At 37.9% G+C, this 18,737-nt stretch overlaps 1 protein-coding gene across 1 annotated transcript in view; it reads left to right on the top strand.

Moving 5' to 3' along the window:
- LOC116719629 (zeta-sarcoglycan) overlaps positions 1–18,737 on the top strand; it is a 350,021-nt gene that overhangs the window by 279,726 nt on the left and 51,558 nt on the right. Inside the window, exons 5-6 of the mRNA XM_032562196.1 lie at positions 7,032–7,154; positions 9,392–9,464. Coding sequence (XP_032418087.1) covers positions 7,032–7,154; positions 9,392–9,464 — 196 coding nt within the window. The remainder of the gene's footprint in view (positions 1–7,031; positions 7,155–9,391; positions 9,465–18,737) is intronic.

Here is an 18,737-nt window from a genome sequence, read left to right as displayed (position 1 = left end):
CACACACTGCTTAAATAGCTCCTCTGATTCCCCATCTACAGGAACGTGAGGGAGCGATGGGGAGAACCAGACCAGTTTGAGAAAATCTACCATGCATAAAGTGTTTACTTGGCTTACCAACACTGTTCTTTGTAGCAACCCCTCAGTCCTTTTATGGTGTCGTCTTGCGTCATATCCCTTCATTGCTGGAAGACCTCATTTAAAACCTTGAATTAAACTTCAGGAGAGCAATCCCATATAACTTTTATTATGGCCTCAACACTTTAATGGACGCTAGTAAAACAGTTAGACTGGCACTACTTTAATGTGTTCCATCCATTAACTCTGAATGGAAATTAAGATAATAAGAATTTATTGAATTTTTGGGAAATATGTCACTTATTTTTATTTATTTATTTATTTATTTTTAGAAATATACAACCAGAAAAAATGGTAAGTAAATACAAAACTTAAGATTAAAAACATCTAAAACAAGCATACATTGCTCTTCTGGCAAGTTTTTACTACATTTTGAAATATATTTTCTTCTTCTTTTTATTTATAAATTTATATGAAGTGAGAATACAAAATTCCTTGCAAACATAGTGAATATAATCGAAGAGTCATCTGTTGACACCACTCGCAACGAAATGCAAATGGGCATTAATTCAATACTGCCCATTTGCATATCTTTGCCCATTTGCATTTAAGTAATTAATTTCTTACTAAGTAAGTAATTTCTTACTTCCTACTGTGTTAGCATAATCTCAAGATGAGAAATTGTGGAGGCGTTGAACAAACTCAAAGCCTCATGGATTCCACACCATTGCTCAAAGTGGGCCTGAAATGCATTTCCACAGATTTATGGGCTCAAGAATGATGTAAAGAATTTTGCAGGCATTAATACTGAGGAGGTAAATCAGCAGCTTTTCCAAATTTTGCAGATTCTTGTTATTGTTTCTCTGTTAGCATGTTTATAAAATTGCAAGCCAAAGCAAGTCTGTTTGCACAGCACATTCCAGCAACAAGACAATTCAAAGTGCTTTACATGATGGAATCATAAAACAATCAAAACATTACATTGCAGTGGCACAAAAACGAAATGCAATGACAAGTTCAAGCACATAATAATGTTCTAGTTTATATTGTTCAAAGGTAACTAAACAAATGGGTTTTTAACCTTTGATTTAAAGGAACTTAGCATTTCAGCATTTTTGAAGTTTCTTCCAGATTAGTGGAAAATGAATGTTTTTTGGTGCTAAGCCATTAAGTGTCTTCTAAGCTAATAAATATAATATAAAGTTTCTCAGTAACGAGGAGCCTTGAGGTGATGTGCTCCAGTCTGCTAGCTTTAGTAGAAATGTGAGCAGCAGCATTCCCTATCAGCTTTAACTGTCTTTTTTTTTCTTAAACCTAATCTGTGACTACATTGTTGTAGTAATCAGGGCGACTAAAGATTAACGCATGGATGAGTTCTTCTAGATCTCACTGTGACATTAGTTCTTCAATCCTGGAAATGTTCTTCAGGTGGTAGAAGACCAACTTTTTAATTGCCTTCATGCGTCTCTGAAGGTTCAGGCCTGAGTGGATCACTTTGCCTGGATTTGGGACCTGATCAGTCATTTCTAGCCGTAAGAACTGCAGCTGTGTGCTGACGCTCCCCCCCCTTTGGTCCAAAAATCATTACTTGAATTTTGGCTTTATTCAGATAAGACTGATGGGGGATATTTATCAAACCTGACAATCACAAATTATCCCATGAATCAGATCAGTGAAAATACACTATGAATGGATTTTTCATAATATCCAAATGCAGATTTAATATCTGCATGTCAAGGCAGCACAAAAAGCATGTGCTTTTGCATAGATGTAAGAAGTAACATAATATGTAGATAACATTCAGATATAGCTGCGTTATATCTGCATCTTGTATTGAGCTATTGCCTCTTTCACATGCTCTCTACTGAACTGTTTTCTTGTTTCACCCACTGCACTTTGTCCCATCAGCGAAGTACTCTGAAAGCATTTATTATTGCTGCTGAGGACGGCACTTGTAACTAAAGAGGACATCCTGTCAGGAAGTGATTAAATCAGTACATTTAAATGAGCGCATTAATTATTAAGGGTACCTAAGAAGAACTCCTGCTGGTTTTGGTGGTCACAAAATTACTTGGTCTGATCAGGAAGAGAGACGTTTGCAAAAGACAATTAGTTGCCCCCCCCCAAAAGAAAACTGATCAATTACACAGAATTAACATTTGCCACCCACAGGTCAGCGAGGAAAAGGAAACGGAAAATGGTGGCACTGCCATTAGGTTTTTGGGAACGACGTGTTCTGTCATTTGGTGAGTAAAACCTGGGGTTGATTTAACCGCATGGTTAATGCAGAGACACTCGGACCCTTTTAATCTTCCTCCGTAGGACAAACACAATAAAAAGTAAGCACACATGATTTCTTGTGGATAAAAAAAACAAAAATTCTAAATTTATCTCAAATCAGTTTCTATTTAGTTTATTTTCTTCTGAATATAGAAATAAATACTCGGAAGTTTTTGTTTTGTTTTTTCTTCTAGTTGTCACACAGCTCTCTGTCAATTCTCCAGTCAATCATTTAAAACAAATAACCCATGGCCACTTTTTCCAAATGTTGTGGCTGCTGGCACAACACGTAGAGTTTTAAATGGCTTTGTGTTTACTACCTTTCCTTTCCTCAAGTTACCTTATTTAAGAATTAAATTCATAGACACGGCTCTTGCGTAATCTCCCAGTACAGTGTCAAATGAAGTCAGGGGAAAATAAATCGGAAGAAAGGTGTGCAAGTCATAAGCTATACATATTATGCATTGAAAATCATGCACAATATTTAATATTTGTGAGTCAATTTTATCCTCCATGCTTGTTTTTTTCCCCCATTTGGTTTACCTCAGTGTATTTCCTCCTTTTCCTGCCTCAAGCTCAGCTTGTTTACACATTTAGACTTGGCTTTCACTCAAACCAGTCAGATAACTGTAAGCTTAAAGTTTGTGCAGTTGTAAAAAAAAAAAAAGAAAGATAAAGCTCCCTCCTCTCCTGCTCTCAGCCATCATTTCACTGCATGTCACGTCGCTCCAGTCATAAGTCACATAAGTTATGCGTCACATCTCATCTGTGGCTTTTTAAAGCGCTGCTCCTCATTCGATCACCAACACGAGTACGACTGGCTATGCTCTCATTCACGCTCGCGCCGCAATACCGCCCTGAATACGATGACTCCTCACACACACCTTGATGTCTGAAAGTGTGTCTGCCACTGGCCTGTACATCCTGGCCTTTTTCTACTTCCAGTAAACATTAAATTATTAACAGTTCAGCTAGTTGTGGGTTGTTTTTTTCTTCACATTTTGTTTATTTCAAGGCAAGAAATGGTGGACTGACTTCTTGAGGTTAAGTACAACTTGTTTTAAAAGTTTTTCGCATTATTTCTGGTACATACATTCTATCTGATACAGGATGGATGGAGTTATTGCTGAGATATTTTTAAAATGTCAGATCAGAAACCGAGTCGTCCACACACATCAGTGCCATCATCACTGCACACTCTTAACAAATCCTACTGCATCTGGAGCCATTATGTTTCTCAGTCACATGAATAATAATAATAATAATAATAATAATAATAATAATGTCTCATTGGTGAAGGACTAGTTTAATGCATCTCTTTTTGAAAAGATGCTCCATAGACTAAAAGAGTGGAGATGCTTTTTAAGTGGTCTGATGTCGCGCCGTCACTCTTCATCCTTGATATATTTGACATGAAAAGCCGGCCAGCTGTTAGGAACTCTGTTGGTTTAACAAAACAAGAATAGTAACGGCATACAGCTAATGGAACAGGACAAAACATTATATTGAGTTTAATAAAGCTAAATCAGACAAATTCTTTTTGAAGCGGTGAATGCCTAGTGTTGTAATAAATAAATAAAATTTTTTAAAAATGTAGCTATTCACCGACTGTTTTAAAGAGTTTGTTCTGTGCATGAATTATTCCTGTCCAGATTTGACATTCTAATAAAAAATAAATGCTCCCTTTTCATGTTTTCACAATCTCAAAATTGAAAACTTTGGTAAATTAAGTGAGAAATTAAGTTAGATTTTTTTTTTTTTTTTTTAGTTCATTAAATACCGTTATCATGTTTATGGGCATAAATTTAATTTCCATAAAGTTTCCAACTAGTTTTACTTTTGTATCTTGTTTTATACATTTGCTTACACTGGTTAAGCTTTTTATCAACTTGAAATTTTAACAGGTACTCATACAGTTTTGAGATCCAATGTCTGTAAGTGTGCAGGTGTAGCAGCTTCTCTCTTTTTTTTTTTTCCTTAGTGTTTCAGTATCTTCCTCATCTAAGTCTGTCTTTTCAAACACCCCACAGCCATGGAGCAAGCAAAATGCACCATTTCCTGAATCAGACAAGTGTTTTTAAATATGCTGACCTGCATCCATGCAACAAAAACAATCTCCTCTATGAGCTGGATTTCAGGACAACAGCTAACCAGCAAAACTGTGCTAGATACCTGAGACAGAATCCCTCATTTAAACATGCTTCACTTTTTGTCCCTCTTCACCCTAAATCCTTTTTCTCTCCTTTACTGATTTCTTCCATGCAACTCCAAATTCTGTTGCTCACTCAGACTCGCACATAAACACACAATAGGCTTTCGGTTAAGCAAGGCACAATGAGACTTTGTGTAGTCACGAGGAGTGAGAGTTGAAACAATGTAGTTGGACGTAAAAAAAGACAGTGACCGAGAAAGATGGGGAGAAAAAAAGCTTAATTCCAGATATCAGCCAATAAAGTCTGATTGTGACTCAAAGGACGTTCCAGGCTTTTAAGGAAGACGTTTTGAGTCATAGCTTGAAAACCCAGATGGTAAAGGGGAATTAGTGCGACAGTCAGAGACGGGAGACGGGGGCTTTTTTTTATATAGGTTCATCTGTAATGCAGTAATAAAAGGTTTTTGTCTAATTCATAAAAATATAAACTACAGATAAATTAAATTAAAAGCATGGTTTAGACATAATTTGTCAATTTGGAATTTGGTTAGCAAAGTTTCACACCAGCTTGCAAGTCAAAGTTTTAATGACACAAAACCTGCAACATGAAACACATTTTTGGGAAAACTAAACTTTTTTTTCTTAAACTAAGAACCCTTCACCTTGTAGGAAGGTGCTGGGTTCAAATCCCAACCTGGAACAGTTTCTCAAACTGACACAGTTTGAGAAGCGCGGATGTAGAAGAGTCTACCCCGGTCCAGTTTTTCCAGGATTGTTTAATTAAAGGCGCTCAAACAGCTCCAGTTTTGTGTTTTCACCAAACTGTTTACAGCATGTGTGTATACTGATCCAGTATCAGATCAAGTACTTTATATTTTGCAATGGAATTATGTGGGCTTAAAACTTGGACTCAAAATAAGCTAAAACCCTTGAGCTTAGCCTGGTATGAAGCTCTAAAACAGATGCTAACTTTAGCGTTGCTGATGAGGGGGCTAGCTTGTAGAGGAGACGCTCCATATTCGTCACAGCTTTCTGAAGTTCGACTTACGACCTCAGGACCTTTGTACCTTTGTACCCTACTTCTGTTTCTGCTTATTTTAAGTAATAACTGTGAATAACAGCCCCTTGTGGTATAAAATCTTTAAAAAAAACCCACCTGTAGCTACTTAAGCTAACAGTTAGCAAGAGGCTATATGCTTCCAGTGGTATTCAAGCCTTTTCTATGTTGTCTGTCTCAAACAGACAATTAATTGGTCATTTGTTTGACTGGTGCTTTTGCATAAGTAATACACAGTTTTAGGCATTTCCCTGCTGCCACACACCGAACTAAATGAATGGGTGATTAACTTTTGCAGCACAATTTGGCATGGAGAGGAGCTAATGAAATCATTTGAATCAGCTGTCCTGGAGCAGGGAGACTTTTAAAACACAAAGAACTGATGGAGAAACTCTGTGTTATGGTATCAGTGTTTCGTTTTTTACAACAGGAATTATTACATAAAAGCTAATGCAAAAATTTTCATTTCTGTGGTGCAGTCGCGTCCAATCAGTCATTCATCCCAACACACCGACCCATCCCTGCCAAATGCACATTAACATGCATCACCAGATGCTCAACCGTGTTTGCTGATGTTGACTGAAATTTACGGTCCGCATGAGGTTAAACAAAATTAAACACTGCTGTTACACAGAGAAGGATTCTGATTGGTAAGCGGACAAAGTCCTATAAGTGAAGGCGAAAAAAAGGCAATAATTTAAATACTTCACTTATTTATTGAAAGAACAGTTTATGAATCTAATGTGTGTACTCATAAATCCTAAATTGATCAATTACTTTAGGTCGTTATTGTGAAAGCTTATTAAAGCATTTTCATATTTTGAGTTAGTCTAACAGTGAATTAAAACAATACATTTTTTTGAGGTTGTAATAAAACTTAGAAATATTATTAATTCCAGATGATTTTCAACCTTAAAAATAATCAAAAAGAAAGCGCTTCCTTTGTGTAATATGTATTCAGCTTTGGATGAGGTCAGTAGAGGCAGCGCCGTTATACTTTACAGACTGAGTAAGTAGTAATATTTTTCACTGTGTTTAAGGGAATTTTTCATAAAAGTTTTTCCTGTTCTCTGGTAAAAAAGTTGTGAGACAAGAACCAAATGTTTTCTCCTTAAGTGGGACATTTTGTTTTTAAAGATTTGTTTCTGACTGCATCTCATGGCAGCTTGCATTGCAAAAGCTGCTCAACTACATTCTTGACGAAAAAAAAAAAGGTCCCAATATATTCTCCGTGATTTGTGTGGTGTCAAAGCATGAACAAAGTCAGAGATGCTCTGGTTTGGAGTTCAGTTTCCTCCGTAGTTTTTCAATTTGAAACACTCAAGACTTAATGAATCTGTGAAGCGAGCTGGGTAACGAAATCATCCACTCATTTGTTAATTTTTTTTTTTTTATTAGTTGCACTTTATGCTCTTGTGGTATGTTTTAAATTTAACACAGTTTATTTTTCTGCTTTTATTTCAGGTTCGGAAATGGTTGAGGCCCAGTGTCAGAGGTTCGAAGTGAAGAGCGCTGATGGCGAGAGAGTTCTGTTTTCTGCAGACGAGGAAGAGATCAGCATCGGAACAGAGAAACTTAAAGTCACAGGTAAAGTGTATACCACGTACTGTGTAGATTGCGGCATAGTTTTTTACACTTTCACATCGTTTTCGTCTTGTGGAACGTAGCGATATTACTAACGCAGAATAACGTTGGTGGTGGGACTCCATTAAAGATTTTGATCGAGTCAATTTGCAGGGTCTAAACAAATTTAGATCAAAAGCAACATTTTGACAAAATAAGCAACATTCTCAACTCAAAACACCTCTTTTGGTGCAAAATTATTAAATATACTGTACAAATATGCGAGCTCAACAATAAATATACAGATTGTTTTTAATCTTGTATAAGAAATGATGCAAAGTACTGGTATAAACTTTCGATTTTCAAATATCTCAGGTACTCCTGATTGTTCATGTAACTTGCACACACTAGTCTTCTCTAGCATCCCATCAGATTTTTTTTTTCTTTTTCATTATTTTACCACAAACATGATGGTTTTCTGCTTTTCTTCACCGATTTATTGTCTTTCTGAAAGGAGCGCTCATGTACTCAAGGCAGCACTGACTGTCATTTGTTCTTGTTTTGTTTTTGGGGACTTAAATCAGACCATTGACGCTGCTAAGAAAGTATGTATGTTCAACCTCTGCACCAAATTATAAAATCCACCAGTAGCTCAGTTTTGTTTGATCTTCAATGATTGAAACTGTTTCCAATCAAACGCTTGAACACTTTAAATTGTAGACGTTTTCCGTCTAAACACCTTGTAGTTCAGTTAAGATTTTTTTCTCACTTTTTCCCAATTTTCCAAGAGTTTGCTTTCGAATGTTTTCTGAAAAATAACTCATGCACACTGTGAGTCATACGAAGTCATGACTAAACTGAACATCTGTTCGAAAAAATACGCTAAGCTCCCAGGTTTGCACTTGTCATAAAGTGTGCCAAAAGTAAATGTGCCAAAAGTAAATGTTCATTGATAAGTGGAAAAAGCTAGTGTTCCACAGGGAATAGCAAGTAGAAAAACCTTCAATAATCACTCTGAACTCATTTTGGTTATGATCTTGGTGACGGGTATTCAAAATAAGTCTTCGCACGAACCCCATGAATTGAAGTTTGAAGGTGAACTTGTGCTAAATCCACTCCCACAGACTCATATAGTGCTGAAGCCAATTTGGGAGATTTGTCCATTAGAGTCGCTCTGAAAGAATGAGGGCAAAGAGGTTTAGGGCTTTAGGTGATTGCGTTTGTCTTTTCCTGGGTGTCGGAATGAAGAGAATGACCGAACGTCCAAAAGAGTCACGTAAACCTCTAAGCGCAGGCTCATCGTGTCACTGTTTGAGTATGCTGGTATTTTTAAAGTTTAAAAAGAGTGACATTGCTACACGGATTTGTCAGAGTGAAACCAGCTGGCTTGCCAGTTTCGGGTCACCGGCTGCGCTTTGAAAACACACCCTGGGTATTCTGAACGAGGAAAGGTGCCGCCAAGCCGACGGTGACGAGCTCATAAACATTTCATGCAAACAAGCGAGAGGCGACAAAATCCCCAAAGCAAGCTTGGAAACAAATGCCAAATTCCTGCTGGCAAGATAAGCTGCATTGTGCGGAGCTCAAACGATAGAAAGCCCACACTAATATTCATAGTTTGTAGAAAATTGAGTTTTGATTCTCAGAATTTCCTACAAAGGAACGCCGCCCGCTTCGGCTATGAACATCGACTTGGTCGTCTCATTATATGCGGGCCCGCCGGTGACTTTGCCTCATGCAGTATTAAATTTGCTGCGGTGCTGAGCTTTCAATATACCATCTATCGTCTCAGCAAGAGCTACTGCCAAACATCTGTTCACAGCTGCAGAGGTGGCTGCTGGACACAGGGGGCTAAGCACGTCATTTTATCAGAGCCAGCCTGTTTTTTGTTTTTTTTTCCAATAGGAGGAGGAGCATGTTGGGAGGAGGATAATGAAATCTCAGCAAAATTAGTTGGGACATATTTACCCCCTTACTTTTAGCATCTCGTTAAATATCCTGTCTGCATCAGCACCGACTTGGAGAACAAAAAATGTTTAACTAAAATAAACTTTCCAGGATCTAACCTCCATTTCTCCACACTGCTCCTGAAATTAACACAGGGCCAAGTTTTACTGGAAATGCAAAATGAGTACAACTGACATTATTTCCGAAAAGTGTGACCTCCATGGAGCAAAGACTGTATGAAGAAGTTGGTGTCATTTGATGTCAAAATAACAGTTTTTGGTTTTACTCATTTTACCCTTTTTTCCTCTCTACAGGGGATGAAGGAGTGGTTTTTAGCCATTCTGTCGAGACTTCACATGTCAGGGCAGAGCCATTTCAGGACCTTAAGTAAGTACTTCAACTATTTGTGTCTGTGTCATGGAAAAGTTAATTTGACTAATTTGACAAATAAAACAGTGAACCTCACAGACAATTGGACATATTTTTAAGTGTTTATTTAACCGATTACGATGGTTTACACCTAATGAAACTCCAGATAGAGTTTCTCAGAAAACTTGAATATTGCGTTGCACTCATTAAAAATGAAACTGAATACAGAAATGTTATGTTCTGGCAATGATATGCACTGAGTGGAGTTGTCTGGTGATTTTATATTTGCCCATCGGGGGGTCTCAAACCCCTTTTGACCCAAAGTTCTGGAATCATATGCTCTTGTCTTCCGTTTATCCTGTATTCCCCACACGGTTCATAGACCCAATGACTTTCTTACCTAAGAGCGAAACCACCAGCCCAAATTTCTTGGACCTTTCCACTTCATTTCCACATTTATTTAGATTCCCTTTTAGGTATGAATCACGCACACAGTAACAGAGGTGTTAATGTTGTAGCTTTTGCCAGTGCATCAACTTTACATTGTGACAAGTTTAGATTTCAGTTTCAACCTTTAAGTCATGGGAAAAGAAAAACTGAGACTTTGAAATGCTGAGGTACATATTTAGATAATTATCAGTTGTATGTGAAGCAAGGTAACGGCTTGCTTATTAGCGCTGTCAATCACCCTCATGTATGTGCTGCTCACACCCTCCCCCGTGCACTCAAATAAATTGTACTAAATTTTCTCCCGTCAGTGGAGCCTGTGGCTTATTAGCTAGCTACCATGACCCCCGATGATGACACAGATGAAGAGTGTTTCTGTAACGTTAAGTTGTTTCTCTGCCATTAACACTGCTGCAGCACGTACACGTGTGTGATTGACGAGTGTCAATCACACCAATCATGGTTCCGATTGGTTGTTTTCTAACTGAGCAGGGAGGAGGCAGTGGAGCTCAATGTTTTCACAGGTTATCTGTCTCGTGCTGTACTTCCACATCATATAGACAGTTTTAATAAATGTGTAAAAAAAAAAGTAATGTTAGTGGTGAGAGTTAAGGGGTTTTAAAGAAGAAAAGTTATCTAATAATATTGTGGTAATGACGGGGACCAATCATTTTACTTTTATTATATGTAATTCAAACATTTTCATAAATGTGGTCAGTCAGGCTACATTTACAATCCCCATGGAAATCCCTGTAGGATATAGATGTGACTCAGCCAGAGCCTCCCTGAATTTATGATGTGACTAATCTTGGTTGAGAGAACATGGTGTCAAAAGATTCTCCCACAATGGAGTGAAAAAAAAAAATTTTTACAGTAGGAATATAAAGACATGTAGATAGGAGAAACACTACAGAGGCTCTGCAAGAGTTAAAATGTGGGAGAGAAACCGAGGTACTTATATGTTCTCAGGTAGGTAGTGGAAAAAAAACGCTGGAGAGTGGAGACAAAAAGGAGTGACACTGAAATCTGACACTCAACAAGAGTGATAGCGGCAAAAGCAGGACTGGGGCAGGAGGTGATAAGGACTGTCAAAAGAGAAGGAAGTGAGAAGACAAGACACTGACAGAGAGAGAGAGAGCGAGAGAGAGACAGAGAGCGAGAGAGAGGAGAGAGGGAGAGAGAGGCAGAGAGCGAGAGACAGAGAGGGAGAGAGCGAGCGAGAGGAGAGAGTTTCACCGTGGTGGAGAGAAATTAGAGCCAGAAAAAATAAAGTCAGTTGCTTCAGCGAAACTGAGGTGCAGCTGAAAAGCAGAAAACAAAACAACCAGAGCAGTTTTTTTTTTTTTGATAAAGTATGAATATTAAAGTGAAGTGTGGGACCAGCTGTTGGCATAAAACCAGTGGGTGATATGTGTGTTTGCCTTTGAATGATGCTAAGGGAAAGCTGTGCATTGCGTATTATTCTGTGTGACCTATTCTGCTTATATTTTTACATATAATCACTTTTTTTTGGTTGACATGTTTTTGCACAATGTGGTTTTTCTCTATTTTTCATTGACTTGGATCGATGTAGTTAAATGTAATCCTATCAAAGATCAGAGGTCTTTTCGTGGTTCAGTTACCCTACACTTGGTATTTCAGAAATCAAACGTAGGATTCCAGCTTTTATTTCCAGTGATTACAATTTTATTTCTCATTAATAAGTTTTAATGAAAACACGGTGAATACAGAACCACATATGTGCTCAAAAGTCAGAAGAAATCTGAAGGTTTAAAAAATGACAGCAGCAATAAAACCTTAGAACAGGAAGAACCATTCAGTCAGTATCTGTAATGTGCAGCTCTGGAAAAAAATTAGAAACCACTTAATCAATTTCTCTGATTTTATTCTCTATAGGTCTATGTTTGAGTAAAATGAACATTGTTTTTTTATTCTGAACTACTGACAACATGTCTGAAAATCCAAGGAAAAATGTGGTATTTATTTTTCAGAAAATGAGAAATGGTCAAAATAACTAAAAAGATGCGGAGCTTTCAGACCTCAAATAATGCAAAGAAAACAAGTTGATATTCATTTAGAAACAACAATACTGAAGTTTTAACTCAAGGAGAGTTCAGAAATCAATATTTAGAGGAATAACCATGAGGCTTTCAATGGGGTTCAGTGCAGTGGGCTCTTAACTTTTTCCAGAGCTGTATTATTTCAAAAACAATTAAATTCTATTATAATTGCAGGTCCTGATATTTGATTCAGTCATTTGATTCAGGTGAGTTGGACCAGGGAAACATTTAGACGTTGCAGGACATCTGGCCCTCGATTATTGGGATTAAAGACCCCAGCTGCAGACGATCAGAAACCAGAGCAGCTGTGTTTGCAGACAACTAACAACTGTGGCATCAGTGTAGAGTTGGAGAATTGCATCAGGCCATTCAAATTATTCATGTGGATTGCAAGAAGTGGTGACTTTAAAAAAAATGGGAGCAGCAATGAGGGAGTTTTGCAACAAGAAAGATGATTTGAAAAGCCGCCAGTGGCTTTGTCTATGAGGCCGACATCAGAAACCCTGTGGCGTAACAGGTCATGATCCACAGAGTAAATTGGTTTGGACAAGTCTTTAAAAACGATCATCAGATCAGACCCTGGCATTCAAAGCTTCCACCGAGCAATTTAAAACGTCTGTAGAAGCAGCGAAAGTGGTATGTTTACCTGAAACCAGATTGACTGAAGAATAAAACAAAGTCCAAATGTTTCTGCTGTGGTTCATATGAAACAGGAAGTAAGGTTATTGCTGATGCTTTCTCTAAGGCCTTTGAAATTTCACTGAGAGACTGTGGAGAGAGAGAGAGAACGGTCTTATTTCATAGTGGTCACACAGGAAGACAGTGAAACTATTACAATTTAAATTTACCGCTGGCTTTTAATGGTAATGCACTATTTAAACCAAAGCGCAAAAGTTTTACTCATTTTTATTAGTAAAAGAATTTTTGATGAACCGACTCATATAATTGGACATAAATAATTTCCAGTGACGAATTTGATTCCTCTTGCATTGGTAGTCTAATAAAACCTCACTGAAGTGTTAAGCTTCTGAATAAACTCAAGTGTTCACACATCACACCTTTACAGAGTTACACTCTTCTGCTTTTCTTCAACCCTGTTCCCTGTTTTCGGTCCCTAAGTCAATGCTAAAATTAAAGGTAATGCAGAAATTGCAATCATGGCCCCTATGATCTGAAACCCTTTATTTTACTCAGAGCATAAAAGAACTGACTCTCAGGTGTTAAAATTGTCTTTGTTAAATTTTAACCCAAACAATAGAGCTGTAATTTCATTATTTCTTCATTGAGAATGAGAACACTAACAAAACTGTCAAAAAAACAAAAAAAGTTTCAGCATCAGTTTAAAAATTTTGAGGTAAGATTTAAAGAACGTGGGAAGTTTGATGCAAAGTGCAAAGAATAATCTAATATGGTTTGTAGTTATGTTAACACAAAAATCAATCTGATGCTGTGAGTTTAATCTTTGTGTTTGAATTTGATTTGTTCTCAAATGCACCTCAGCAAATTATAACCAATTCTCAGTGATTGCTTGTAAGGTCGGCCAATGAAACTCAGCTCTTCCTCCACCAAATCTGTACTGAAACGCTGTTAACGGTGGTGATGTTTTTAACAGGAAGTCATCTCCTAAATAATATTCTGCCTAAGGCCCCGATCAACCTTGGGTCAGCCCTGCTTCTACTCATATTCTGTGAGCCTAGTGGACTTGCTCAAAAAGCGCCTGAGGACTCATCTAAAAACAATAGGATAAGGCAAAAACACGATAATGAGGTTAAAAACATCATCAAAAAATAAAGAAATCTGCCCAAATCTTCTCTTTCATCGCTGTGGAAGTATTTGTCAGATTCCCAAAGATTTCTCATAATTGCTTTGTTTTGTGTATTCTATTAAAATACAAAAGTGTCTTTTCAGAGTTTTTAGTCGATATATAAATAAATAGTTGAACACTGTAACAGTCACCTTTAGACACATAACTTTGTGTTATGCCTATTTGTGTACAGTAGTGTCGGTGTTGCCTGTTGTCGTTGCCATTCTGTTTACACCTGCTTGATGTCCCTCACAGCTCTCCAACAGCTCCCGCTGCTCTCTTTTATCCCTCTTATTAAGAAAAGTTGAGTGTTATGCAGTGAAGGTAAATGGGACATGTAATGAGTGGACTGAAACCCATTTAAAACTAATGAGCTGTCCAGCAGGTTATCGGTGGCATACGGATGGGGGAAAAAAGCTGGAAGCATCGAAAGAAGAGGTGCACACGTAAATCAAAGGATGAGAAATTACTGGAAATAAAGATGGTGGACGACAAGTTTAAATATCTTACATCTTCGAAGCTTCATTCACTCTTGAGATTTCTTCAAACTGCCATTTTCACCGACCCACCTTCACTTTTGTTTGGTTCTTATAAACTGCTGAGTTTTTTTTTGTAGCCACATAATGAATGCATGAGACGTTTTACTTGCATGTTTGAAGGTGAAGAACCTCCTGGAGAGTGGAGTCTAGACTGAGCTGTTGAAGTTAAATTTGTATCTTGGACTTCATCTTGTCAATGTTTGCTTTCTGTTTGTCTTCCTTAAGGAAGGAAGACAAACAGAAACGTGGCTTGATAAAATGTTTTATCTCTATCCAGAACCTGCACAAGGCTTTCTTCCTAAAGAGTTTCATTTATCAGCTTGAACAACTGAATCTTAACCTGTGAAACTGGGTCTTGTGCTAAATGCTTGTCAAGTTTACCATTTAATATCATAGATAGATAGATAGATAGATAGATAGATAGATAGATAGATAGATAGATAGTGAGAGAGAGAGAGAGAGAGATAGATAGGCCTGTCATAACAAATTTAGCTGGCCAATTCATTGCCCCAGAAATTATTACAATAATATTGTTGTTTTCAGACCATTGTAAACTAATTGCATAAAATGGCATAATAATGCAAGTACACACTCTCCAAGACCAATAAACTAATCTCTAAAGAACATTTTACACTGAAACTGAGAGACATTTTAAGTATCCAAAACACATAAAACCAAAAACAAATCAAATGGATTATGAAGTCGTTGGAAACAAACATGCCCTTTAAGATATATTAATCATTGCACTCAGACAGGGAAAACAGGCGATATTGTGAAAAAAAGTTTAAACTTCCTGCGGTTACTGGGTATCAAATGTGTGCAGCATTTTTCAAAAATACTGGCTTTTCAATGTGATTAGAGGGGCAACATCTCTTTAGCTATCAAGACAGTCTGCTTTAGTGTGCTACATTTTGCATTTTGTTGATTAAACACCCCAGTGATTGTGGACTGTCAGTGAAATGGAAACAGCTCACTGGTTGTATTTCTTTTTCTTTTCTTTTATTTTGAGCTAGGAAACATTTTAGGTGCAGATATGTGTTTAATTGCCACTGTTATGCAACACAGCGGCTTCACAGGCTCAGTGGTTCATCCCGGTCATTCGGTTTGAGTCCCAAGCTGCATCTGTCATGATCGGCTTTTGAACCAGCATTTCTCTGACTCGCTCTTCCTCATGTGGCGTTCATGCTACCCTCTGAGGAGACCAGGAGCATAGCAGGTAACTGATCGAAGAGTTCACTCCTCCTTATCGGCCCAGCAAACGGAGCGGGCAGCGTCGCTCTCTCTCATTCATTTCCTATGGAAGTTGTGCGATTAAGGCGACAATCGCTTCACTCTCCAGCCAAGCGACTAGCAAAGGTCGTGCATGCATATGCGAGCTAGCGATACAAAACAAGTTGAAAGATGTTCAACTTTTGACGCGGTCTTCGCTATCGTGTCCCATGTATTGGGCTTACCCCACGTGGCCCATTTTATCGTTTCCTGTATGTCCAGACCTATACACCAAGTAATTGAGAAGGGGAGGAGTCACTCAATCCACTGGAGTCAAGTTTTTATCATCCAGGCTGTTTTGTAGAAACGGACACGATGAAAACAATCACTCATGCAACTGGAAGTCATCGACCACATTTTAAGTGATCATGCGACTAATGAATTTATTGCTTAGTGTGACAGGCCTGTCCATCACTGTTGGTTTATTCAAATGCTACTCAATTGTTGCAGCTATGACCCCAAAATAACCAGTTTTATGTATGAAGCCACAACAAACATGGAGTCTTTACGCACCTAGAAAGTGTTGCTCTCCTTGCTTAGAAACATAACAATATAAACTGAAGGTCTATTCCCTAATATCTAAACTATTAAACTGAACTTCTATTATCTATGACCTTTGTTATTCTCAGTCTAAATGAGTAGAGGTTATGTATGAAGTCTAACCTTTATCTCAGGTCACTGTACAGATATGTTGCTGGCATAACACAGATGTCTTTCATTTACCGAACTGACAGGTTTGTCATCTGATGTGATTGATCAAAGCAATGACCTTTACATCAATCTTGTGGTGTTTTGAAGGTGAATGCAGTTACATATGTGCTAATGGAGCAAGAGTCAGTCAAGATTTCAGTTTTCACGTAAAGAGGAAAACGCACAATCGCCCACGTACACAACCTGGCAGTAGACGGCCGCGACCTTGGGAATGTTTAAGCGGTGTTTAGGCAGCGGTGTAGGAGCATGAATTCATTTTAACATGGGTTGAATAAATTTAGAACCAGCGCTTGTGAAATTGCACCACAGTGGTAACAACTTCAATTTCATGCCACAATATGTAGCCTCTCTGCATGGCAGTGGCGAGCAGTGACTCACTTCAGCTTGCTGAATGTTGGACATGGCTCTAGCAGGACGGGAGACCAAACAGAGAACACTGAGCTGGAAAAATATTCAGCGTAGAAAAGAAATTGAAACGAACGAAGCGCAGCTAAAGGACCGTACTCACTCCTGACCCAGCAAACTACATTTTACACCCTTCATCTTGATGCACAAACACTATATGAAACAGGGATGCATGTTAAAATACGTTTTATAGTTCATCTTTTGCAAAATGAAAATAATTTAATTCCCAAGGACAACAATGCGGGGCTGCACAGTGGTGCAGTTGGTAGCACTGTTGCCTTGCAGCAAGAAGGTCCTGGGTTTGATTCCCGGCCCGGGGTCTTTCTGCACGGAGTTTGCATGTTCTCCCTGTGCATGCGTGGGTTCTCTCCGGGTACTCCGGCTTCCTTCTACAGTCCAAAAAACATGGCTGTCAGGTTAATTGGTCTTTCTAAATTCTCTCTAGGTGTGAGTGTGTGTGCATGGTTGTTTGTCCTGTCTGTCTCTGTGTTGCCCTGTGACAGACTGGACGCCCGGAACGTTAGCTGGAGATAGACACCAGCACCTCCCGACCCCACTAGGGACAAGGGTGTAAGAAAATGGATGGACGGACGGACGGACGACAATGCTTGGGGAAAAACATATTCTAGGAAATTTGGAAACTAAGAACAAACTCCAGTTCAACTCATCTTTTTTTAAAAGCAAAGAAAAAAAAAGTATGTAGATCAGACTGACCAGTAGGTAATTTTGTTTTTTATGGGACTGAAGCTAATAAATAAGACAATAACATAGAGATCCGTAATTAGGTTATCGTATCAGTAGACAAGGAAAAAACTGAGCAGCAAAGACCTAACAAAAGCTACGCTATGGATTGCCATGTCTGGTTTGAAACCATCCAGAAGCCATGTTAAGGCTCATATATTTTGTTTTCATATCGCTTTGAAGCATTTTAGCAGAGTGTAATTGCTTTAGAAAAAGTGCCGTACTTTGCATTTCTTTGACATCTCCCTTTAGCAAATGACTGACTAAATAATACTGAAATGAGAGGGTAATGTTGACTAGCTGCGTCTTTCTGTCAAGAAGAGCAAACGCAATGAAAACAGAGAATTATATGGATGGAAATGTTCTACCAACCTCAAGTGTTTTGGCTTTGTTGTTTCAAATATGCAAGATCTTCCAAACTTCTGCTGTTTTCTAATAGAAGCAGAAAGTCATAAAAACAAACCTGGCTTATCCAAGCAGGAAGCACTTCACTACAGAAGGAGAGTAAGAACAAAAAAACATCAAATGAATGCTGCCTTTGAAGAAAAATAATTACGGATGTACAATGGCGCTCAAACTAAATTGCTTTACAGAAATCACCTTTCAAAATTGTGGTGCTACTTATCTTTCAGTGTTTTCTTTCTGCGTCTGTCCCTAGAAATATGATGTGATGCCTTGATTTGTAAGTCAGTGGGAATTTTTGTTGTATTTTTATGCACAATTTTTGAATATGATGTATCACATGCAAAAATTTTCAGTATTTTTTTTTTTAAATTATTATTATTGAATAAGAAGTTAAACTTCATCAACATGAAGCAAACCAATGCCAGGTGTATGGGATGCAATAAGGGAACAAAACAGAGGTTAAAGTTTAAAGCATTTCATTGTTCAATTTTGTTTCTTCTAATTTCAGGCAGGATTATAAAAACATCCACTTCATAACCATGAATAAGACCCTGCGTGTGGCAACAGGGCTTTTGTCGACCTGAACAAGAACTTAATCAAATCCAAATCAAGACTAAGCACAATTTAACAAATGCAGTTAAAGACAAAAGCATTAAAATTTATTGCTATTCTTTATTGAGACACCAATGAATGATGCTCCCAGAATAGTGTGTTTTTATGTCCAGTGTGGATGAAACTTCCTGATTTCTTCTTTCAGTCACTCACTATTGTCTGTTAAAGAGAAGAAAGATTAACACACATTTGTCTTTATATGAATTACTCCTCTTTTTTTTGCAATTTTATTTTTGATAGCTACCGTGGTTCTAACTCTTTATCCATTTATTTATTCTTATTGATGTGCTGCCATTTT

Source organism: Xiphophorus hellerii, chromosome 5, assembly GCF_003331165.1.
Source record: "Xiphophorus hellerii strain 12219 chromosome 5, Xiphophorus_hellerii-4.1, whole genome shotgun sequence".
Taxonomy (NCBI): Eukaryota; Metazoa; Chordata; class Actinopteri; order Cyprinodontiformes; family Poeciliidae; genus Xiphophorus; species Xiphophorus hellerii.
This window is presented reverse-complemented; position numbering and strand designations above follow the sequence as displayed.